We start from the raw sequence: 26,069 nt of genomic DNA, 5'->3' as shown, positions 1-26,069 counted from the left end.
CAGCAGCACTTGGGTGTTTCAGCTCCTTGCATTTCAGCAATTACGACCACTGCGGTTCTCTGCTACCACTTCAGAGTTTCCTCGCATCTGGGGTCCAGCACTCTGTTGAGGTGGCTCAGGCTTGGTCAGTCCTGCTTCCTGGGAGTCCAGAGGATCGCCCTGGTGCTTAGGTCTGACTTAAAAGTGATGTACTCCAATCTGGTGTTCCTTTCCCTGGCACTTAGGTTCCTGCAGCAGTAAGGAGGTACAGCCAGTTCCGAGAGGATGTCCAGACAAGTTCACTTTGGAGGTGATTGGTCCCACCAACTCAATGCGAGAAGTCGTCCTTGTAGGGCTTCTCTGGTGGAGGCAAATTCTGAGCTTCAGCACAGCAGCAGAGCTTTACCTGGCAAACCAACGGTCCAGGAGTTGCAGCAGGCGTCTATTCCAAGTTCCTCTTTAGATTCCTTCGTCCAGTGGTCGACTCTGCCTTCCAAGCCAAAAAGCCTTGCCTTTTATGTAGGTTTCTACCATTCATTCCAGCCTAGATGTCAGTCAAACAGCAGGGTGGCTGTCCTTGCCGGACAGACAGCCGAGCAATCATCTTTGGGTGCATTCCTGTAACCAAGGGGATTAAGCACAGGGAAGTTTGGGCAGCTCTGCCACCTGCCCCTGCCAGACACTCTGGAGTCAGAGGCAGGCTTCACTCGTGAATCCTGCCAAAGACAAAACGAACAAAGGGACCAAACCTGGTTTGGAGCGCAGAGTAAATCTCAAGAAGGACCTTTCCAGTAAGAAATGGCGAAAAAGAAAACCGGGGCCATTTGGATAAAAATGGCACCCAAGGGTGCTTTAACTGCGGCTGCATTTGCAGCCTGCAGTAAAAAAAAAAAAAAAAACACCACCACGGTAGTTAAAAGTAACCCACTGCCACCAGCCATTAATTGCAGAAAGGGTAATAAAAATGTTACATGAGCAACTAGACAAAGGGGATACTAAGTAACCCCTCCAGCACCATATTGTAAGATAGTGTGTGCTGGGACTAGAAAGTTACAAATATATGAAATCAATTTCACTTCACTGCTCTTGGAAACAGTAGTTTATCCAATAGAAAGTATTTCGACCTTGGGAAATCTGAAAGACAACAGTGTTCTTGCAGGAGCTGAGCGCAGAAGAAAGATGCAGGTCTACTGGAGACCGATCCTAACACGGTGAGTCACGCTGCAGGTGCAGAAAACACAAAGCATGTTTCTCAGCCTGGGCCTGGCTTAAATAGTCTCTGGGTATCCCAGGTGTCTCTGGGCTGAACCACACCCACAAGACTAGACTGCACATGCAGTTCAGGGAACCGAAATATGTGGGGGCATCCATCTTGTCCCCATCAATGCACTACAAGTCCAATCCCCAATGTTCTGCTATGGTATTGAGTGAGTCTGGTGCCACAAGCGCCAAGTCTGACTCCAAGTGGGTCGTTGGAGGGATGGAGAGGCCCTTGAAGGCCGTGATCTCTCTCTCGATATCGATCTCTCTCTCTCTCTCTCTCGATCTCGATCGATATCCCTCTCTCGATCGATATCTCTCTCTCGATCGATCGATATCTCTCTCTCGATCGATATCTCTCTCTCGATCGATCGATATCTCTCTCTCGATCGATATCTCGATCTCTCTCTCTCGCTCAAGGGCTGACAAAGAACAACCATGCTAGTAAGGGTGAAAAAAGAAGAAAGGCTCCAAGTTAGTACTTGGCTGCCCCTGTTGTGCACTATTGATGCTATGAACATAGCCTGTGGCAGAAAAATCACAATATTTGGTAGGACATGCCCACTGCCAACAGCCATAACTAAGTTTATGTGACTGAAAAGTCACAGGAGTAGAGAGAAGGGAGATATTCGGTATCCCTTTGGCACTCCACTGAAGGTGGTGTGTGCCAATCACTCAGACTATACAGTTTTAGGAGTGATTCAGAACTGTAGTTACTCGAAGCTATTAAATAGAATCTCAAAGGAGTACCCCAAGTGTCCCCAGCAACACTGCTTGTTAGGTAAGATTTTCACAGTAATAAATCTTCCTGACCTGTGTCAACCCCAGATCATTTTGCTTTACTAGTGAGATAGTGTTCCTTAATACCTATGAGTGGGAAATTTTCCCCCCACACTTACAGAATCTTTTACTCTTTTTATGGGTGTCATTTTTTTGACTCTACATAGTGTCTTTTTAAAGTTATCCTTTAACAACGTATTGGTAATAAGTGCCTGTTGTTGCTGGGTTGCCCTAGGGGCTCCCTTTTAACTTTATTTTGCTAAACTTGAGAGAACTACAGTTCCCAAGGGTAGAAATGATCTTTGGGATCCCTTTTACATTTTATCCTGTGAAGCCAGCACACACCACCTTATGTGGACTGCTGGGGAGATACAATGTATCCCCTTTCACACTAAAACTGAATTCTGCTACAGGGACAAGCTTACCTTCAATGGCTGGTGGCAATGATACCTTGTATTAATTTGGTGCACCTTTACTGTGGGAAGTGTTCACAGCTGCATTAAAGGCAACCAAGTGTGCTCATTTTACCAAAATAGCCCCCTGTATTTTTTCCCCTTTTTTGTGGTTTTTGTCTTTTCTTGTTCCTTTCCCTGACATCCGGGTTGGGAAATTCCTTTGTGTGATTTTTTTATCTTCGGCAGGAGTGCCCTGGACTCCCCACCCAGGCGCTCGTCAGTCTGAAGGCAGGACGCGAGGGAGGAGTTCAAAACTCAACAGCCCTTTGTCTTCCTCCTTGCCTGAATGGGGACAAATCCCAGTGCGGGCCTGGGTGTCCGGATTGGACAACAGGACCGCCCCCTTGTTGTAAAATGCAGGGAGAGAATGCAGAAGTTGTGCTGTAGTTCCTGATAAATACTGCGAACTTGGAAGCTAAAGAAAAGTCAACCAATGGCACTGAAACCGAATAGGATGATGAAGGAAAAGCAGTGGCGACACCTCCCAGCTACCAGAGAGCCTGTGTAACATGAGCCTGCTCCAGCCCTTCCTTCCATCGACCTGGGGACTCAGAAAATGAAGACCCAGAGCCTGGTGAGACACGCAAGACGCACTGAATTTTGAGCCATCGCACGCGTTGCTGTGACCTTGAGTTGCTGAAATACCCCAATACCCTGGGACCTCGAGCCACTGTGTGGGGCATGGTCTTCCGAATATCGCAAAAACTTCATGGGCATCCTGGTGGATCTCCAGAGACACAAATCGGGTGCAAAAGGTCCCAACAGAGTCCAGGACCTCTGTAACGAGAATTCAACAGCGATTTCGGTCTTCTTCTGTGCTCCTTGAAAAGGCGTCAAATCCGCTGAACTGCATTCAGCTGCAAAAGAACCTTGCCTAGAGCCTTCTCCATTGATCCCTGCTGCAAAGTTCCTTCTGAGGTCTTGCTTTTAGTCACGACAGGGAATCCACTAGCCAGGTATTTGGCTGCAGACCCTGAAGTCCTCCTGCTGCAAACTCTTCTTCAATGCTGAGGTACTGTGTTGGCTTGGGTATGTACTTACCTTAAGTCTTTTAGGATTTCTGTGTAGCTGTGGGGTACTTTGTGTGATGGGGAGGCCTCTCATCCAGTGCACCCAGCCCCACTGCTAGAGTCCTGCTAGGGTGTCTTTTGCGAAGCACCTGGACACTCTAACCCTTGAAGTAAAGTACTCACCTGTTTTCCCAGTCCTCCTAAGGCACTCTGACTTGCTATTTAAGAACCTATTCTGACACTGTGTTGGTCACTAGTCCCTAGTGACATTCCCCTTCTGCCACTGAGAACATTCATGCTCCAAGAACCAGGGAAAGACTTTGAAAGGATTGGGCCTTTTGCCTAGACAAAACAAAGAAAGGGACCAAACCTGGTTTGGCACGCAGAGTAAATCTCAAGCAGGACCTTTCCACAAAGAAATGGCGAAAAAAGAAGACTGGGACTATTTTGACAAAAATGGCACCCAAGGGTGCTTTACTACAGCTGCGAACGCAGCCAGTGGTAAAGACACCACGGTAGTAAAAAGTAAATCACTGCCACCAGCGATTCAACGAGGAAAGGGTAACATAAAATGTTACAGGAGAAGCTAGATGAAGGGGATACTATGTAACACCTTCAGCACCCTATTGTAAGATAGTGTGTGCTGGGTCTAGAAATGTAAAAGTGTAAGTAAAGTCAATTTCACTTTACTGCTCTTGGAAACAGTAGTTACCCAAGAGAGAAGGTATTTAACACTTTAGGGAAATCTGAAAGACTTCCCCCAAGTAGAACCACACTGAAGGTGCCGTGTGCTACAATGTAAAAAGATGCCCATGGAGTTTGTCAGACTCCAAAAACCAAAAGAAACCGTGTTAAAATCACATTAAAATACATGAGGGAGTGGGGAAAAAGGGTCTCAATCTCTCCAGGTAAAAGTGAAAGTCCTAGATTCCAGCAAAAGAGCTGGGAGTCTCTAAGGTAGAACGGAATTGGCACATTTCTGATAATTCTCCCCAACACACTGTTTCTATACTTTACTTTGGGGGTTTGGATTGTGTGTGGGAGGGGGGCCCAGCGATGGGGTGTGTGGAGAGCGGGGCATGCCTGCAGGGAATATAGTTATACTACTTTTCGTACACTTTGACCACTGTCTACTACCCTTGAATTACAGTAAAGTAATATGAAAGTAACTTCTGGTTTTACTCCCCAAGAATAGGTGCGACCTATACTGAATGTGTTGGATAAGTTCTTGTTAGGACGAATTTTCATTTCCGTGTCCATTCCCTTTACCCTTAGAGATCCAACTCTTCTGCTGGATTCAGGGCATTCTATATTTTACTCCTGAGTGAGTAGGACCTTTTTCTCACTCAATCCTGTGTTTTCCCGACTATGCTTTTCCATGTTCATTACTGTGTCGTGGGTGGCCTTAATTCCCAGGAACCGTCCCCCGAATCCCCTCTTGGTTTCTATTTCTGTGAGGCAGAATGTCTTGCCCAGAAGGATGCCCACCCCCTCCTCCTTGGTACTTCTATGGGAGGCCCAATAGTTACTCCCAATGTCCTTTCCCCTTATGGTGATTCTTTTCCCTGTTTGTAGTGTGTTTACTGTAGGAAGAGGACCATTAGCCTTTGTTTACGAAACATATTGCTCGTGAGAGATCTCTTATTCTGGGAGTTTAGGCCCTTAACATTCAGTGTGTCAATTCTCCCCTCAATCATTATTGTTCCACGTCTTGTGCTCTTCAAAGTGCTCTATGTAGTTCCTATAGATAACCCGTTGTGAAACTAAAAACCCATGACTCAAACTTTTTTCCCCCCCTTTTCACTCAACCACCTCAAAAACCTCTCCACCCACCCTCCCTTACCCGTTTTGCCAAGGTGTTAGTCGTGCCCCCCCCCCCAAACTGGGGATGGATTTAACAACGAACCACCAGGGTTGCTACCCTGGCCCCGGGAAAAATTACATACGGGACGTTCCTTCACGCCCCAAACTCTGGGGTGACCCCGGTTTTGTCGGCGTCGGAGCACTGGCGAGGGGACCTCCCCAAACCCCCCGTGATCACATTGTGTTATCAGTCCCGATTGACACGGGGTCCCATGCCAGATGTCTCCCTACGTTGATCCGCCGGCCCACGCCTGTTCTCGAGGTCGAAGCACTGAGAAGCACTCCACTTAACACTGGACCGACCTCTCGCCAAGCAACTGTGAAACTTAACTCACAACATTTGAACAAAAAACACCCCAGCTGTGGTTAGGACTTAAGCCAGCCAACCCTCTCCCCTGGTCCTTAAGACCCTCCAGGGGTTGTATTTCGAGCTATAGTCTAATGATGGATCCTTCTTGACATTTTCTGTGCGTTCATCTAGGGCCCCCGCGGTCTGCTGGGGGATGTCTAGTTTTTTGGAACTTTATGGAGCCTTTCACTTTGAGCTTTCCTTGAGAAAGTTCAGGGCCCTTGGGGGCATGCCAGAGATCCCTGTCAGTTCCATTCTGCTCTCTGGATGTTGCTGCCATGTCCCCTGTCAGGTCGTCCGTGGCCCTCTGAATGTCCCCTTCCGTAACTAGCTGGTCTCTCTGGCCCAGCCATTCGAAAGCAAAGTAGAATGGGTGTCCCCAGCAGTAACAAACCCCCTTCTCCTGCAGCCATCTGGTGTTTGATCCGCATTTTTTTCTCATCTGGAGTGTGAGGGCCGAGAGATCCTGGTAAATTGTCACCAGAGTTCCCATATTGAATGTCTCTCAAAGTCCTTGCCCTCTCCAAAAGTCTGGCCTTGTCCCTGTAATAATGAAATCTTGCCAACACTGATCGCGGGCCCCTTCCACCCCCGCCCGCCCGATGGACCCTGTCGAGCAGGAGCATCTCTCCGGAGTCGGATCCCAGGACCATCCTGATAATGTCTTGAACTTTCCCATCCAGGCCCACCTGGGTCTCCCCTTCTGCCAGGCCGAAAATCCTCAGGTTATTTCTCCTTTCTCGGTTTTCCATATCGTCGATCTTCAAAACAGAGATCTTAAGACAGAAATCTTAAGACAGATCTTCCTCGCGGTGCTGCAGCTCCTTGAACCTTACTTCCATTTGCGTCTCAAGAAGGTCAGCAGGGGCCTGATTATTCTCAAACCCCTTCCATCTGATCTTCTAATGTGGAGACCTTGGCTGTGCGGTCAGCAGGTTTGGCGCCCAGGTCCGTCCTTTCATCGAGGATTGTCTGGATGTTGCTCTGCATGGTGTGCATGACAGGGGCTGGCTTGGAGGGGGGGGGGGCTGGCTTCCATCCTCGATTGCCCTGGTGTGAACTGATATCTCGCAAGGGTTTCTTTCCAGTTCATGGGCCCCCAATCACCCTTGTTTGCTGCGATTTATGGTGCATCCGCTGGTGTTGTACCGGTAACCTGGTTTGTCTGCACTGTTGTGGGGAGCCGGTCTCTGGGGTGTTATCTCCGTATTTGCGGTATATGCTGCTCCCAGGGTCGCGTTCAACAAGTTACCGCTCTGATTCCTCGGGGAAGGCCGCCACTGGTGTGCTGGTTGTGAGTGTGCGATCTGTGGGAAGTTCAGAACCCCGTTTAGTACCCCCCTTATGGCAGGATGTGAATGTCTCCGCAGGTTCCGGCGAGGGCTTGCTAGGCTGGTGGTGTCCCGCATAGTTTTCTAGGATTGGCCGCAAGGGAGGGGCAGTCAGAACCACCCCCTGATGTTGGAGGAGATGTTACCCCCAGGGGAGTGCCAGGTAGCTCTGGGTGCTGGTGGGAGGGATGCCCCTCGGAGGAGGAGCAGGGTGCTGTGTGATGCCCCCAACTGCTGAAGGTGCCCAGAGAGGTGTTTGGGGCCCTGTGAGTGTTCTGCCGTGTGGGCATCGCAGGCTAGATGTTTAGCAGGGTGGTGTGGCTGCAGGTTCTGGTTGTTGCTTTAAGTGTGTGGCTTAGGGAGACTGACCTGATGTCTGCTCATTGCATGGGCAGACATCCCTGGCTGGCCTCCTTCCAGACGATCCGATGGGAGGAGAAGGGAGGGGCCCCGGACGCGCTCCTGCGACGCTCAGGGCCTGTTGGAAATACTGCAGGGGTGGTGTTAGATCCCCAACGATTCCAAGGCCCCTGTGGCTTCACCACCTCTGTTGTTGCCCCTCTCCGGGGTGACCCGGTGAAAACCCCAGCTGCTGACATGCATTGAATAGAGGAGGCCTAGTTGCACTACCGCGATAGCCCAGGCCGGGTGATGGCCTCACCGATGGAAGTGGGGGAGCGAGGGGAGCGCAGGCCCCAGCATCCCTGTGGCGCAGTGACAACGGCGCACCGGCGCCCGCACCAGGCTTTCCTCCAGTCACCTCCCCTCACAGGGCCTCAAGGCCGCACTTCACTCCGGGGGTGGGGGAGGGGCGGGGAGAGAGCCCCCACTTTGAGGCACCCCAGCGAGTCCCTTGGGGGCTGGTTACATCCAAGGCATGGCGGGGGGCCCTCCCCAGAGTCTGCAGGTGTTTGCCGTGCTGAATGCGCCGGCCCCCCCTCGTTGGAGCGGGTTGCGCCACAGGCTTCGGGCACGTCTCTCTGCTTCGGCTGGAGGAGGGGGAGGGCCGCAATCCACTCGTGGCTATCTCTGCGACAGGAGCACCCCGGGAGGCCGCTCCAACGCAATGGGGCTCCCCGCCGGGTCCCCTCTCAGGTCTCTGCAATATATTGCAATATAATAATATAAGGTGGTCACTATGGCGAGTAACCTGGTTATACTCCTACGTCCCCGTCCCCTTTCCTCCATACTTATGGGAGATTCCCAAGCACTCCTGACATGAACTATGGGTGGAGGGAAACCCCTTTAATGAAAAAGATTTTTCAACACAGCCTGCCCAAACTGAGCATCAGATCTGGAGCTCAAATCCAAACAGTAATGCTTACAAAAAGCCGATAGGGAGGCCCAAGTAGCTGAAAGGCAAAAGCAGCTGCCTTGCCCCGTACCAGATGTGCATGAATCCCTTTAGGAGGCTGTAGGCACTGAACAGTGTAAGACTCCGAAATACAGGCAGCAATCCATCTGGAAATAGTCGCTTTAGAGGCCTGCTTGCCTTGCGAGTTGCCAAAGGTAACCAAGAGTTGAGAAGAACTCCTAAGTTCAGAAGTTCTGTCCAAATATAACTTAAGAGCTCTTCTAACACCCATGCAATGCAATGCAAACCCTTTCAGCTTCCGATGCCGGGTTTGGAAAGAAGACAGGCAGCGAGATTGACTGATTCAAATGGAAATCGGTAACCACCTTTGGTAGGAAAGAAGGATTTGTCCTAAGGACAACCTTATCCTTGTGGAAGACTAAGAAGGGATGCTCCACTGACAAAGCTTGGAGCTCACTCACTCACCTTGTAGAGGTAACAGCGACCAAGAAAGCCACCTTCCACGAAAGGTACTTAAGATCTACCATAGCCATTGGTTCGAAAGGCTTATGGCACAAGGCTGTAAGGACCACGTTTAGGTCCCACGGCTGGTGCGGTTTACGAACTGAAGGGTAAAGACGCATAAGACCCGCAAAGTGCCGCTTAATCACTGGATTTGATAGTGAGAACGAGCACTGGTCCATGGAAAGGTAGGCGGCCACAGCCGAAAGATAAGTCCTGCATGACAGGACATGAATGCCCGACTCTACAAGATAAGAAACGAAAGACAGTACAGTGCCTTGGGCCAAAATACCTTCAACTCTCTCTTCCTAAATATCTTCCTTCTCGAGCTCTTCGCTCATCCGCCTCCAACTCCCTCAGGGTCAGCCGCTTCTCCAAACAACGAGTTGGGGGCGGATCTCTTTCCACTGCAGGGGCCTCCCTCTGGAACAGCCTTCCTGCCTCCCTGAAACTTGAGGAGAACCACCTCCGGTTCTGGAAGCACCTCAAAACCTTCCTCTTTGCCTCCGCTTTCTCTCCCCCTCTCCCCTGCTAATACTACTGAAACTGCACTGAATCTGCAACTGGGCCATTCACCGTTCTCGGCCCAGCCACTCTCCCCTGCACTGCCTCCACGGCAACCCCTGCACTACGGGACTGTGTCTGTATCCATACAGCCCCCCTTCCCAGCACTTGTCTGTACCTACCTCGCACTTGCAACCAGCTGGCCGTTATTTATCCTGTATGCTGTATGCTAATAACCCTGTACTGCACTTTCCCCTCTCCCTTTCCCCCATGCATTTTTCCCTTCCCCTCTACCCTTGCACGCGCGATCTGAATGACACCTGGCCTAGTAAGATCGTTGTCTGTCTCCCCTTGTGACCCCCCCCCCCCCGCCTCGTCGCGCCTTGAAACACTTGTGTATAGGCGTGTTACAAATGCCTTGTATCATATCAGTGTCAATCGTAGCTACCCTGGGGTCCAGCTTTTTAGCTAAGCACCAGTGACAAAACCAAAGCCACTTGCTCTTATACTGTGACCTCATCGAAGGCTTTCTGGCTGCCTGAATTATTTGCATGTTTTCAGCAGACAGGTTGAGATCTTCTAAAGATCTGAACTCAGGCACCATGCCGCCAAGCTGAACGATTGTGGGGAAGGGTGCCACAGTTGCCGATCTCTCTGGTGAAGCAGGTCAGGAACTAGCGGAAGCCTGATCGGTGCACACACTGACAGATGTTGAAGCTCTGAGAACCAGAATCTGGCCGGCCACCACGGAGCTATGAGCAGAAGAGAACAGTTTACCGTCCTCTTCAGCTTGCAAATCGTCCGATGAATCAGAGGCAGGAAAGCATAGGCCCCCATGTGCCATGGAATCTCGAGCGCGTCTCCCAGAGAGGAAGCTACCAGCCCGTTTCTGGAGGCATACAGAGGAAGTTTGTTTGCTGATGTCACGAAGAGGTCCACTTCCGGAGTTCCCCAACACAGGAATATCTTTAAGAGGACCTCCGTCTTCAATTCCCACTCGTAGCTGACTATTGTTTGTCGGCTGAGGGCGTCGGCTGTAACGTTCAGCTGGCCTGGGATGTGCACTGCCACCAACCAGACACCATGCTGAACCGCCCATTCCCAAATCTGAATGGCCAGATCCACAAGAGGAGACTTGGTGCCCCCCTGCTTGTTGATATAAAACATTGATACCACATTGTCTGTGCGGACCCAAACCACTTTGTTGGCAATGACTGCCCTGAAGGCCTTGAGCGCCAGGAAAATTGCGAGAAGCTCCAGATGGTTTATATGAAGGGACTTGTTTTGTGGCGACCAGAGGCCGGAGACTTGAAGAAGATCCAATGTCGCACCCCACCCCAGAAGGGAGGAGTCCATTGTGATCGTCACCATCGGAGTGGGGTCTTGGAAACCCGCACCAGCTGACAGGTTGCTGAGAGACTACCACCACACCAGGTCCACTCATGAAAGCCAGAATCGCTATTATCTTGGAGTCTGGATCCACAGCCTGACGCCAAGAACTCCGAAGAGCCATTTGCATCCACCTCATCTTGAGCCGTGCAAGGGGAAGAGCCAATACACACGAGGCCCAGAAGCCTCTGGAACCACCAAGCCGACATTTCTCTCCGACTGCGCAAACATCTGACACGTGGTCAACAGATTCGCCATTCTGTCCCCGGTCAGGTAAACTCTGCAGTCGATCGTGTTCGAACGAAAATCCAGGAAAATCAGGTCCTGAGAGACCGTAATGGAAGATTTCTGTCAGTTCACCGACAGCCCAAGGTGAAACAGGAGCTGGAGGAGAGACGGAATATTGCTCGAGGCTTTCAGCAGACAAGGACTGTGCAGCAGCCAACCGTCCAAATACGGATACACATGCATACCCTATAGCTGAAGATAAGCTGCAATAACCTACATCTTCGTAAAGACATGCGGTGCCGAGCTGAGGCCAAACGGGAGCACTCAGAACTGGAAGTACTCCTCCCCCACAGAAAACCATAGATGCGGATTTCAAATCAGGATATGCATGTACGCATCCTGAAGGTCCACCACGCTGAGCCAATCTCCCTTCTGTAGGGAGGACTTTATCTGACAGGGCGTGATCATCTTGAATTTCTCTTGGGGTAGAGAGAGATTGAATTGGGAAAGGTCTAGGATGGTGTGCAGGCCAGCCTGGTTGGGTTTGGGCGCTGTGGAAAGCCGGGAATAGAAGCCTTCCACTCGCTCCCCTAGAGGAACAGGTTCCACCGCCCCGAGATCCAGAAGCTTCTGAATCTCGGCTCTGAGGGAGGACGACACCGACTGCTGGAAGGGAGGATTGATGGGTGGGGTAGGGGGAAGGGGTAAGCGGAAGCCCACCCGAGCGACTGACAAGACCCACCAGTCCTTGGTGATGGTCTGCCACGCCTCCCAATGACACGCAATGCGTCCTACCACCGGGGTCTCGTGTGAGCGGAGAACATCCTCATTTTGTTGGCTTGTCGGTGGCAGTACCACCGGACCCTCAGGAGGAGGCTGAGGAGCGGGAGAAAAACCGGCTCCGTTGCTGCCTTTGGTGGGAATTTCCCAAAGGGGTGTCAACCCTGCGGGATTTCCGGTATAAAAAAAAACCTGAAACCAGAGGAGAGCCGAGGGTTCGACAATGATCTGTGTCCTGAAAGGACGTTTAACCAAGACAGACAAGGACTTGGTGGTCCGAGTGCTGTCCTTGGTTTTTGGTCAGCTCCACGTCGTTGTAGAGTGAAAGAGCTCCTTGCCATCGAAAGGCAGGTCTAAAAACTTATCCTGCACCTCCTTGAAGAACTTGGTGGCGTGCAGCAAAGCCTGACGAGAGGTATCCACACCAAGCATAAGGCTCCTGGTCGAAGTGTTAACACGGTGAGCCGCAGCCTCCAGGAGATCCTGTGCCAAGACCCTGGCGTCTGACAAACCCGCCTTGAAATCTTGCAACTTTTCAGAGGGAATAAACTCCTCGAACTCCAACAGACCTTTCTACATTTTCATATTCGCCCCCACTAATACCAGTTCCGAATTGGCTTGATGCAGCTGCAGAGCCGAGTTAGCGAAAATCTTCCTCCCAAGGCAATCAAGAAGCTTGTCCTCTTTGGTCAGGACCTGCGTAGCCGTCGTACAGGAGGATGACGCAGGTCTGGATTGCAAAGTGGCTGCCACCACTACCGTGGAGAAGGTGGGCAGACAACCCTAAGGCCACCTCTTCCGAAGAATGGAGCCTGTAACGCACGACAATCAACTTGTTGACAAACAGTCCAGAGTGTGGCTTCTCCCAAACTCTGCAGACCTCGGCCAAGACGTCCTTTTGCAAGAACAAGCCGGTACACTCCGAAGGAGATAAGGTGAACGCCCCTGAAAGCACACCCTCCTGCGGAGCAGGTGCCTCAGGTACTGGAACATCTAACAGACATGTCCAGAACCCAGTCATGAAGCTGACAGAGCGGGGATGGTCTTCACTGTCCTGCTCGCACTGTACATTGTCTGATAGGTCTGGATCAGGTTCATTCACAACCGGCACCCCAACAACCTTGTCCACTGAAGACAATGCAGGCAGGGCTGGGAGAGATGGAGGAGGCACTGCTGGTAAGGGGGTGCCGGCGGAGGAACAGGCACCACAGCCGGGGCCGTCGGCGCAGGCGGGAAAATCTCCATTAACAAGCCCCGAAAGTAGTCCTTCATGGTGTCGGAATGCATCAATATTTGAAACCTGCCTAAAAAGGCGTCCTCCGACGACGGTTTAAGTGCAACAGGAGGATGTTATGCTCACTTGGCTCCCACAGGGGCGTTGGTTTGACCCGGACAGCTGCGGTCTCCACCCACGTGATGCGTAGTGCAGCGATGACTGACTGGATCTGCCCTCCTAATCTTGTCTGCTTAACCCGTAGAAATATTCTCCTGCAAGTGGAGAGATGGATTTAGCCACTTGTGGATTCAAGTGATGGCACCCCCACAGTCCTCCCCAACTAATCACCTCCGAAATGCCCTCACAGCAATCTCACCTTATATTCTTGAAAGATGAGCTCTCCATCCTGCGTGGATTTGCAGGGGTGCGTCGATTCCAGTTACTTCACTGGTTTGAAGGCTCGGGAGAGTTCCGCAGAGTATTGACTCTGAGGTTCCTGGTGAGGACCAGTAAGTATTAAGTTCATAGAGTTCAATATGTCCGATGTTCACTCTTGTTACCTCCTTCCTTTCTTGTCTTGCAGTTGGCTTGTGAAAAGATGCTCTTGTGGCAGCTGGTGGCGCTCAGGTAAGAGTCTGTATTACCCGGCGCTGTCCGGTAAATGTTGCACGAAGAAAACGTGTTTTGTCTCTTTACAGATGCGGCACGTGAAAATATGGAGAGTCACAAAAGGATGCCTTCGGTGGAAAATCAGGTAAGTCTATGGTGGTAAGAATTAAATTTGTTGGTTCCCTCGGCTCACCTTGTGGTTTTCTTTTGTCTCCTAGGTGCCGAAGTTCGGCGAAGAAATGATGGAGGCACCGCCGACCTGAAGGATGCTGGGAAGACTGGTGAGTATGGCGCGGCGCTGGAGGTGCGGCGCATGCAGAAATGATGTTCTTTACAGGTCCGGAGACAAGATGGATCCAGAATCAGGTGTGGAATAGAAATAAGTTTGTTTTCTAACCTTGTCCCTTTCTTTCCTCTTTGTTTTAGGAGCTCCGGATTCGAGGCGGGCGTAGCAGAAGATTGGATGCAGGCTGCAGGCACGGTGAGTGTTACGCTGCTGGATGCAGAATAACGCGAAGCGCGTGTTGCTGATCGGGCGTGGTTTAAATGGCCTCAAAAGTAGTCCCAGGTAAGAAGTCCCTAGAACCACACCTGAGTAAAAAAATAGTCCCTTTCAGGCTTCATGTTGGATTGGAGTCATTTGCAGCATGGTCTGCCTGAGGCAAGTAATGACTATGAGCCTGGCGCCTAAGGCGCCAGGACTGAACCCAGATAGCCCCTAGACGGGGCTGCTGAGGTTTTACTAAATGTCTAGATGCCTGCTCCCGGGGCTGATGGGCTTGGTCCGGATGCCTGGGGGTAGGCATGACAGAGGAGGCCTTTCATGCAGAGTAACTCTAGGGGCGTAAGCGAGAGGGTTGCCAAGCAGGCCCTTCCCCACGGTTGTGTACATAAATCAAGGATGTTGATGCCGCAGGAAGCGATAGATTGTGCGGTAGAGGCATCCGCACGTTTGTCGTGAACTGGACGAAACGGATGTGCACATGGAAACCGATGTTCACCTGAAAAACGGCCAACTTACACCTAGGCTCGATGGCGTAGTTGTAAGGGATGAATCCAAAATGGCTGCCGTGGTCTTGGCAGGAACTGTCGCCATTTTGTCAGCACTTGAGGAGAACTGTGACACGTGTGGAAGTGACGCAGGGGTCTCCACAGGTGGGTCAGGGGTCTTCATTTTAGCCTTAACACAAGGAACCTCGGGCGAGCCGGTTCTGTGTGGCCTAGAATGTTTCTGTGACATTGTAACAGCCAAACTAGCCTTCAAAGGAGGGACCTCGGCACTGCCGGTAACGGAGAGATTACGGTCCAAAACCTCACTACGTGCCCCCTCAACAGAACTGGGGTCTCTGCAAGAGCGGGAACGATGAGGAACACACACACCTCACCAACAAGATCTTAACAGGCCTCTCAGAACTGTTGGTCACCTTAGCCTCTAAATGGCGGGCCTCGGACCAGAGTCCGGTAAAAGCCTCCTCACGAGGGGCCTCGAACTTCCGTTGGGTGTGAACAACCTCAACCGAGGTCTCAGGGCATACCCCGGTTATTTTACGGGAAGCTCCAGCCAAGGAGACCTCGGAGCAAGCTCCGGTACATGACGCCTCCGTAGAACTGGGCCCACAAACAGCCCCCACAGGAGGGGCCTCGGAATGCAATCCGGTGTCGATCGGCCCCTTACGGGATGCCCTCTGAGAAAACTCTGGTAGAACTATTAGGCCTAGAAGGCACCTGAAGGCAAGCCCCGGTAATAGAGCTTTTGAGGCTCCTCCCGGACCGGGAAGATCCTGGGAAGGAGCCCCCCCCGGCCGGGGTGCCCTGAAAAGTAAAGAACTCACCGGTCGTTTCTTCTTCTCGTCGATGAAAGTTTGAAAATGCTCCTGGGGAGTATGTTGAAACACCTCCTCCCACAGCTCCAAACGACGTTGAAGCGCCCAGACCCAAAGAGAGTCGCAATAAAAGCATGAGTCCCACCGGTGGTCCGGATCCAAACACTAAGCACAGGATGGGGATCCGCCCTAGCGAAGCGTCGCTGACAAGAAGAATAATTTGGAAAGTCTAGGTGAAACGGCACAGACTGACTATCACGCGACCGCCGCTAAGCTAGAGCAAGAGAGGAGGAACTGGAAGGAAAAAAAATCTTCCGAAGATGCAAGTGCATCCAGTCCCGATCGAGCGGAGAAAAGGACTGATGGCCGATGCGCTGGAATAATTATTTTATATATACACACAGGCAAAGAGAATTCTTAATAAAGTTAAATACGATTAGTAGTCCTAACCACAATATAAAAACCAACAATACTTATGGTAAGTAAGCCAATGTCAAACGCATTTAAAATAGCAGCATGTAATTCAAGGTAAGCAGATCCTATTGGTAGTAAACTTGTGCACTTATTCTGTTTGAGGAATAATATGGTTATACTAGCAATGTTACTTTCTAGAATAGTGGAACAAAATTCAAAAGGTAAGCAATAACTTAGGCAACACTTGTAACTTATTCTATTTCAGGAATAAACAGTTACAGCACCAACACATAGCAAGTAAGTACTTTGCAACACTAGTAACATTTTCTTGAACGAGTCCATATACTTCAGCAGTTCTTCCCTGATCTAGGAAATGAGTGTTCTCAGAGACAGAAGGGGGACCCTGGTGGTACAGGGGCCAGCTGTAGGCAGAACAAGACAAGGCATGAACTGTAGGTAAGCTAGAATTCCAGAGGATTTCTCATAGTAAGTATCAGACTTTAGAGTTGGTAGAGGTTTTTGGGATATATACTAATTGACCTTTTCACAATTGACCTTGGGAAAATTGACCTCGGGAGAAATGACCCAATTTAAAAGGTCAATTAGGACATAAATGCGGGGAAACCCCCCGTAAACTCCCCACTCAATCCTAAAAAAATATTTCACACAACCCCCCCACCCAATCGCCTTATATTATTCATAATGCAAAATCAACCCAATACATATATAAAATAACTAAAATATAAAGGTCATTTGTGCAGAAGGTCAATTAGGACCACTAGAATTAGGACAAAAGGTCAATTGTAAAAGGTCAATTTGGGTAATACCAGTTTTTGACCCTATAATACAATATTTTTGTACTTGTGTGTCTAAGAACAATCATTGTGCATTTCACTGAGTGGCCTCATTGCGGATCCCTGACCCCACTCGGCTCATGAGACTAAGCCTTAACTACTACTATTCACGTTTACCTTGATTGGATACGACTAATAATTCGTGATCTTATTGGGATAGAAATATGACAACCCAGTTGGAGTGCTGTGGAAATTCTCAAAATAGCACATTGGTCCGGTTTAAAAGTCCATCTATAAGCCAGATTTCCCCGATTTTTAATTTACAGCAGTGGTGCTCAAACCTTTTCATACCGAGAATCCCACTCCATGCCAGAGTAAACATATTGTGGATTAAAGTGACTCCTGTTAATAAAAAATATAAACAGTAGAAAATGTGCTTATATTTCATATTTAAAGCACTCATAATCGTTTTTAAAGAGTCTGAACCCCCCCACCCGCCCGACCCCCAACCCCCTCACCAGACAGCCTTGGGGACCAGTCCGCGAGTTTGAAGACCACTGATTGCAAGGCGAGCTCACCAAACCATTTAAACATTTTAACATTAAAGTTAATTTAACAAACGTGCAACATGTAATGGCTTGTGACACTTACCCAATTGATTTATTTGTGCAATGCTGTCTGCATAGGGGCTCATGATATTCCAATTCTTCAAAAACGACTGGACTGCAGTTTGCTGATGAACCATCTTGTGATTGGGAGGATCCCAAGGGACTTTGTCTAGCTTGACTACTAGGCAAAAGACAGACCAATCGCCCATTCCCTTGATCACGGATTGCAATTGTGTCTGCTAACTTGTACAGGTCAGATACAATCAATTTATGCCCAAATCTGAAGAAAAAAAAACGTTCCCAGTTAAACAGTGTTAAAAATGTTCAATAGTAAACACTGACACAGGAAACGAGGTTCCAGGAAAAAACATTACTAGTGCACAAACAAAGCGCCCTTAGAAAGCACAGGAAGGGAGTAGGCCTTATCAGATTTACTTACTACTGCCTGAATATCCTCACTAAGAGCTGCAGCGACTCCACACTCCCAAAAAGGTGTTCCATTTAGTTTAAATGCAGATTACTCAGTTCGCCAGTCCTGTGAAATTGAATACTTATTTTTGCAACTAACATTTACCAAAACTAGCAATTTTTTGCAGGATCATGGTGAAGACGCACAAATGTAACTAATTTGAACAAGTGTGTCAATTAGGAGAAGCCCCTGTTTTACTTTTCAAAGAATTTGGAGTGGGTCCCATTTAAAAACTTTGCATAGGCTGCGTAAGAGAGCAAGAACAAAGAAGATCAAGTTACTTACCCCTGGTAATGTTCTTTCGACTGGATGTTCCTCCCACGTATTCCTCATCTTTGATATTCATATCTCTCCATCTTTGGTGCTTCGGTAAAAAATTCTCGGCAGAGGGCACTTTACTCAATGCCGTGGCTTCGATGTCCCTCGAGCGCTTCCGTTGACGTCATCGGCAGTATACACAGCTAGTGCAGTAACCGTTGGCTTCAGTTCCGTTTTTTCATACTCCTCAATTGCGGAACAAATCAGGCGTACCTGAGACCACAAGCTCTCAGGTAACGCAGACTAATACATGTAAATTGTACAGCGGGGTAGGCTGGGAGGGGCGATTAATACATGAGAGGAACATCCAGCCGAAAGAACATTACCTGGGGTAATTAACTTGTTCTTCGAATGTATTGTGTCCTCTCACACAGTGCTCCAGATAAAATTTTGAGGTGGGAACATTGTTCGGCAGAAACCTGTGCAGTTCCCTTATGGACCACTGCAAAAGGCTTAAGACTACAGGTGTTGGCAGTAAACCCAATTGGTAGCAGTCTGTACCACCCAGATTTACCTGGTAGCTGTGGCTGAGCAGCCAGACTTCTCTGAAGAAGAGTTACAGTATATAGAGTATACAGGATAGGTACCAAAATACAGTAGCACAAGCAAACACTGACCAGAGCTTGGGTATAAAAGTATATAATTATTTAAAAACACTTTGTAAAATACACTAACACTATTATGGCAAGCAAATTCAAACACAGTCACTATTCATATATATAAATCCCTGATCACTTATTGAACAAGTCTTAGTTAAAACACCACTTATTTTCAGACAGAGGTGAGCGCTTAACCTAAGATGGCACTCCAATAAGTTAATTAAAAAGGGAGGGAAAAAGGCAGAATTAGGAACATACACAATACCAACACTTTAGGAGAACCAGAGCAAGTCATAAAAGGCAGAATCTACAGAGGAGCAAGAAAGTCATAGGCCAGGGCCCACTCTTGGTGAGAGCAAGGCGGAATGTGTCCAAGATCACACAGTTGAATAGTACTTTTAAAGAGTCTTTGCAAAGAGTTCAAAAAGGGTTGGATCAAGTCAGAAAAAGTTAGTAGGTCCCAAGTCACCTTAGGATAGCAAGTCAAGGATTTACGGGACACCTTGAACAGTCTGTTGCAAGGGAGACCATGCGGGACTCAGTACCTGAAATGGTGAGAAAGCTCCAGCGGGGGCAGTTCTTGGCAGCGGGTGCAAGTCGGTGCTTCGTCCAGGGGAAGAGGAGATCTCGACGTGGAGGAAAGCTGGAGGTCGTCGTACTGCCAGGGAAGAAACCAGCCGCGGAGTTTCCTGGTTAAAAGGTACTACCCTTTTATTCGCGGTAGTGGTGAAGCGTGGCTATCCGGCCGCCGGGGTGCTTGGCATGGGCAATTCGACCACAAGATGATCCAGTAAGGCGAAAAAGAGGGCGAACTGGTTATCTCCACCAGCTCAGAGGAAGAAGACTCTCCGGGATGAAGATCTTCTCTGTCGTTGGGAAGTGGGGAGACGGTTCAGCAGGGCTCCACCGGTGGTGTCGTCGTTGCAGGTCGGCTCAGCTTCTCCCTCTTCGGATTCTTTGGTCCTTGGCGATTTCTGAAGTTCCAGTCCCCAGAGCCCTGCTTTTATGCAGAAAACCCCCATTCATCAGTCCTAGCTGTCACTCAAACATGCTAAGTGGTGAGCCGGGCAGCTCATCACTTGGGCCAATTACACAAGAGTGCGACTTGAGTTGCCGAGGCAACTCAGTCCAGGGTGCCTAAAACCCCCTCCCACACATCCTGTAGACCCAGACAGAGTGGCACTACTTTTGGAGGCTTCTGTGGAGAAGCCCGCCAAAAAGTGGAACAAAGGGCTTGACTTGGGTTGGAGTTACAGAGGCGAACACAAACGGCATTTTAAAACTGAGTCCTGACAAAAAGACCCAACCGGGAAATAAATATTAAATAAATAACCCAGCGGTATCTTTAACATTGCACCTAAAAGTGGTGCGTTTAAAATGAATGGGAAAATCCCATAGGAAATATTCCGATGGAATATTTTGCGTGGTAACCACTGCCACCAGCCAGAAACTCGCCGAGGGGGGACTGCACAGTGCCCCCTCGAAAAACAGACCAGGGGCAATCTAATTACCCCTACCAGTACTTCCACAATATGATGGTTTGTACTGGTTCTGTTCCCAATTTAAGACTAGTAAAGTCAATGGTGACTTTACATGCCCTGGGAGACAGTAGTCAGTCCCAGGGTATGGAGTCTATGTTTGGGGGTCACTATGACACCCCTGTGTTACTGCACTGAGGGTGCTGTGTAACACACTTACCAAAAATACATGAAACCTTATGGAGTAAAAGACCCCATAGCCCATTAAACACATTACAAAGTCAAAGGATATCTCAAATCATGTCTAAGAGTGGGAGAAAAAGAGTCTCACTTGCAGGAGAAAAAAACAAACCCCAAAAATCCAGCAAAGCTGCTGGGGGACTCACTAGGTTTGGGAAATTAGCCTGAACAGAGAATTCTCCCTAACAAGTATTTTGCTCACTATTTTTTAACTTTGAGAGTAAATGCGATTTTAAGAGAATAAAAATGACTTCTCTTTTGCAAGAGTAAAATTTATGTGACTTCCAGCCGACGTGTGCAAAAACTGTATGGAAATCATTACAGTGCAGCAGCTTTCTGCATTGTGACAGAATGCACCTTTAATTATTTCTCCAGAGTCTGGCCATTTAATCTTGTGTATATATTTAATTGTTGAAAACACAAAAAACTAGCCAATTACATAGTAAAGCAAACATAAATTGTATTGTGTATTTTGAGGTTCGATAGCTGAATTGACTTCTGATGTTTCATGAAAGTCCTCATTTCCTGGAGCTATTACTACCGAATGGTATGCCAATGTTACGATACAACAGTGCAGGGACACAAGGCCCCCATGCTAAATTCTATATCTAATCTCATGGTCAAATGTTTAATTATATAACGTTTTTGGCAAAGCGGTGTACATAGAACATATTTCACAATTATCACCAAACCGAAGTCGGTTCTCCTTTATCGACCTCAAAAGGATGAAAGCCTGAGTTGGCCTTGCCAGGATTCGAACCTTTAACCTACAGATCACACACAGATTACAGCAATGAGTGCTCAACCGGCTGAGTTCTCTTATTGGCTAACATCCTTCAGAGGTCGGTTAACTGAGTATCGACTGAGGTATAATAATCACAGTGCATAGATGTTGGACCAACCATGTATGAAGCGCTAAATAAAGTTAAATACCTAACTGGATTATCACAGGGACAGGTTTTGCTGAGTTTCTATTTCAATTATAAATGTAACTCATTTGTTTGTTTTTGAACAGCGCTTGCACTTCCTGGAGAGTCAGGTTTTAGATGTTTTAATTGTAGTCTTGAAGATTTGAGAGGCTTGAACACCTGTGATTGGTGTAATGACAATCACTCACCCTTGAGCAAAGACTCTGCTGCCACTGACCATTTATAGTAATGTAACCAATTGACAGCAAGTTTGACTGGAAGTAAACTAGACTGTGCATAATCATAATTTTACACACTTTTTATGATTAGAGTGTAAATTAAATTATTAATGTAAACATGATCTGCCTCTGCAGGATTATGCACACAGCACGGGAACTCTGAAAAGTACAATTGTGCAATACTGGTTTGCTTTCAATGGAAAAGAAGCACAATTTGTTAGAAAATGTTAATTCTCAAATGCAACTTAGTTTTTCATCTTATTAATTATACAATCCTAAAATGCTAGGAAAATAAATATGCACATTGCTTCCGTTTGATCCATGAGCATTAACACAGCAGAAGCTGAATGGAAATAAACAATTCCTTTAATCACAGTGTTCAGTTTCTTTTTGAAAGGCTTCAGAGAAATACATGCTGTTTCAGAGGCTTTTATCCATGGCTTGCATCCATGTAGATAAAAATCAAAACAAGCGTTCTGGCTCATCAAGTAACCTGACCTTTGCACTGCCCTAAACTTGTGTGTAAATGAACACAGGAAATTAATAAAGCTGTCGTATTTACAAGATTTTCAAGCGTAAAAAGACCTAGTATGCACCTTATCTGCAGGCCTGCTACCACACATTCCTCATCCTTGATAGATTCCCAAGGCAGTGACAATTTGGAGGAGGGAATACTAATTAATCTAATCATGAATGGAATGGAGGACTGCCTTAGCAAAGAGACCTCCTTGAGTGGAGGGGAAGTCCAAGCAGTATTGCCCGACATATGTATGAATAGATGACCAAGTAGCCGCTGAGCAGATGAGCCTTTCTGGCATGGCACAAGCTATGACTTTGACGGTTCATAGTGATAATGTCGAAAAGAAAATGTCGAACAATAATGTCGAAATCCTAAATCCGAAAAAAATGTCAAAAAAAATTTCATTTAGCACCATCAATAAATACATAAACAAGAAGAGTCCCCCCAACCCCCCTCACCCAACACCCATATATATTTATTCAATAAATAAACAAGGAAAATATTTACTAGGGGGGGTCCCCCAATCCCTCTCACCAAACACCCCCCCACCACCCTCTCACCCCTCATATTCAACACATTTTAATTATTTATTTTTTTCTAAAAATTCAAAAAAATGTAGAAAAAATTCGACATTGCTTTTCTACATTATTTTTTCCGACATTTTTTTTCGACATTATTGGATTCGACATTCTCACTGACCACCGACTTCGACTGAAGCTCTTGAGGGACATGGCGCCACAGCATAGGCTACAGCGCCCTCTGCTGAGAATTCTTTTTCTGAAGAAGCAAAGCTGGCAAGATATGAATAAAGATGAGGAATACCTGGGAGAACACAACCCATTTGAAAGTTACTTATTGTATGAACAACAGTACTATGTTCATTCGGTCGTTGGTTTAAAAATGTATGTATGTCGACCACCAGTGAGCATAACCGGAGCCCTCGACAAAGCACATAATTTAAAAAATAGCAGCTGAGGTAGATGTCTGGCCACATCTCTGCATAGCACCTCCCACGCAGGCAAATAGGGCTCCAACTTCCAGACAATTATTACGGTATTTATAGACCTAGTTTCAGAAAGCTTGCGGTCAAAGTATTAGGTAAGATTTTCATTTTAGTGCTAAATCCCGCTCCCGTGAGACCCCTAGAACATTTTGCTGGACTGGTGGGTTATTTTTCCTTATACCTCAGTGAGTGGGAACCTTTTTCCACAATCACCCTTTCTTTTACTCTTTTTATGGGTGCCATTTTTAAGACTCTCCATATGGTCTTTTTGATTTGATACTCTGACAATTTTTGGGCATATACATCTCATTTTTGCTGGGTTGCTCTTTGGCCTCCTTTTTACATTTTCTCTGGCATAACTTGTGAGAATTACTGTTCCCAAGGATAGAAAAGATGTTCTCTCTATACTTCATTTTGTTGAGACTAGCACACCCCACCTTATGTGGAGCGCTAGGGAGATGCAGTGTATCCTATGCCTGCAACGTTTTAGAGACAAGCTTACCCTAAATGGCTGGTGGCAGTGAACCTTTTTACTAATTGGTTGCACCTTACTCGCAGGTTGTTTCTACAGCTGCAGTAAGGGCATCCATTTGCCGAAAATGGCCCCAGTCTGTTTTTCACAATGTATGCGTTGCTGCTCCTTTCTTGGTCCTTCCCCTACTCTCCATGGCTGGAAATTCCTTTGTGCAGGTTTTGTCTTCGGCCTGAGACCTTGGGTAAACCCGCCCAGGCTCCAGAGAGTGAGACGTCAGGAAGCAAGGAAGAAGTCTAAATGTCTGTAGCCCTTTGTCTTCCAGCATTCCTCTTGGGATCCAGTTCCAACTGGCAGGTTGGCTGTCCTGAAAGGAATGCCGCCCCCCTCGGGTTTGAATGTTGCACGCCTGTTTGATTGGGTAGGTTCCTGTACAAAGGTCCGATCCTAGAAGCTGAAGAGGAAGTCGACCACTGAAGCTGAAACGGAAGATGAGAGGACGGCCGTAGCAATTTCCAGCGACCGGAGATCCTGCTGTGTAATCGGAGCCTGCTGTAACCCTTCCTTCCAATCAACCTGGGGGACCCCAACACAAAGGCTCCTACACTGAGGCTGGTGAGATCCACTAGTCTCAAGAAGATCTGGATTATGAGCCATCAAATGACGTGCTGCGACTTTGCCGGGCTGCAATACACCAATACTCTGGGAACTTGAGCCATTGTTTGGTGCACAGTCTTCCAAATTCCAAATCTTGCTGAAGCTTTGGGGGCATCCTACTGGACCTCCTGAGAGAGAGTCCTTGAAGTCCCCTCGCCAAAGTAATGTACCAGATTAGCAACGAGTATCTGACCGGCAACTGTCTGCTCCTGAAAAGGGCGCCAAAACTACAGAGCTGCAACCAGCTGTGAAGAAACTCTTGCTGAGGGCCTTCAACGTTGATCCTTGCTCCTAATTCCCTTCCAGTCGTCACAACAAGGACTTCATCGACTGGGGTTTTGGCTGCAGATCCTGACGATGTCCAGCAGCAAACTCTTCTGTGCCGAGGTACTGTGTTGGCAGGAGTATTACTTAACTCAAGCCTTTTGTGATTCCTGTGAAGCTTTGGGGTGATTCATGTGATTGGGAGTCCTCTCATCCAATTCGCCCAGGCCCAAGGCTGAAATCCCTCTAGGGTGCCTCCACTGAAGTCTCTGGATCCTAACTAATTCAAAAGTGAACTACTTGTTTTGAAGAGGTGTCCTCAGGAACTCTGACTTTTCCTACATCTATACCTATCCTGACCTCTCTGTTGGACACTAGAACACTAGTGAGCCCCTCCTTCCACTGAGAACACTCGGGCTCCAAGAATAGGGAAAGACTCATAAAGTTTGGGCCTTTTGCCTAAGAAATGTGTTTAAAAGTCACTTACTTGTGAAAGAGTTGGTTGGTAATTGTCCCTCTGAAATATGTGCAATTACAAAAGTTCTTACTATCTTTTTGCCATTCTGAAAAGTATGTATAAGGTTATTTTACTCCCCTGTGAATTGGGTCCCCCCTCTTCCCAAAAGTAATGTTGTTGGCTTCACCCAACTATTTCTTTCAGAAAATAAGTGTAGAAATTCCCCAACTGGGTCTTGCTTCCCCTAACCTGCTGTATAACCTGTCTAGAATAAGTCTGCCTTGGGCTTTACCAACCTTGAATAGCTTTGTGCCATTCTTAATAAGCGTACTGTGGGTTTTACCAACCTTGGTCACCCTCTGTTACGCTCACCTGGTTCCCACAGGGGTGTCTAGCGGAACTGGACAGCCACGGTCTCCACCAACGTGATGCGTAGTGCAGAGATGACCGACTGGACTGGCCCACCTAGCTTTGTCTGCTTGACCCATAGAAGTAGTCTCCTAAAGGCAGAGAAAAGGAATTAGACACCCGTGGATTTGAGTAATAGCCCCTCCCTGCGTCCCCATTTATCACCTCTGATATTCCCGTTCACAAACCTCACCTTATAGTTTTGAATGATGAGCTCTCCATCCTGCGAGGAACACAGGGGCGCGTTGATGGCCAGTTACTTAACTGGCTTGAGGATATTGGAAGAGTTCTAGACAAATCTTGGCTCCAAACCTCCTGGCGAAGGACCGCAAGTATATAGTTCTTAAGAGTTCACAAATGTCTGAATAATCACTCTTGACCAATTCCTTTGTTTATCTTGCAGCTTAGACCCAAAAGAAGATCGTCTTGTGGCAGCTAAAAGCGTTCAGGTAAGAGTCTGTGTTATCCCCCATTAAATGATGCCAAGTTTTAACTCGCTGCTTTCTCTTTTCTTACAGGTGCGGCGTAAGAAGATTTGGCGTGCTGGTGAATAATACCTCGGGCGGTAAAATCAGGTAATTATCTGGTGGAAAAGAGATTGTCCTTGTTTGTTCCCTCGGCTCACCTTGTTGTTTTCATGTCCCCCTTAGGTGCTGGATTGCGGCAACATATTGATGGAGACAGCGCCAGATCGTAGAGATGCTGCGAGGAACAGTGATTATGACGCGGCGCTGCTGCTGGCGATGCGACGAGTTTAAAATAAAGTCTGTTTCTGGTTCAAAAGGTGCGATGAATCCGGAATCAGGTAATAAACCCAATAATGTTCTTG

The 26,069-nt window shown here is 47.9% G+C and overlaps 1 protein-coding gene across 4 annotated transcripts in view; it reads right to left on the bottom strand.

Moving 5' to 3' along the window:
- MARF1 (meiosis regulator and mRNA stability factor 1) overlaps positions 1–26,069 on the bottom strand; it is a 1,350,049-nt gene that overhangs the window by 548,874 nt on the left and 775,106 nt on the right. For all 4 annotated transcript variants that reach the window (XM_069647123.1, XM_069647122.1, XM_069647120.1 and 1 more), the window contains exon 14: positions 17,252–17,488. In XM_069647123.1, coding sequence (XP_069503224.1) covers positions 17,252–17,488 — 237 coding nt within the window. The remainder of the gene's footprint in view (positions 1–17,251; positions 17,489–26,069) is intronic.

This window comes from Ambystoma mexicanum, chromosome 2q (genome assembly GCF_040938575.1).
Source record: "Ambystoma mexicanum isolate Mex_15411 chromosome 2q, UKY_AmexF1_1, whole genome shotgun sequence".
Taxonomy (NCBI): domain Eukaryota; kingdom Metazoa; phylum Chordata; class Amphibia; order Caudata; family Ambystomatidae; genus Ambystoma; species Ambystoma mexicanum.
This window is presented reverse-complemented; position numbering and strand designations above follow the sequence as displayed.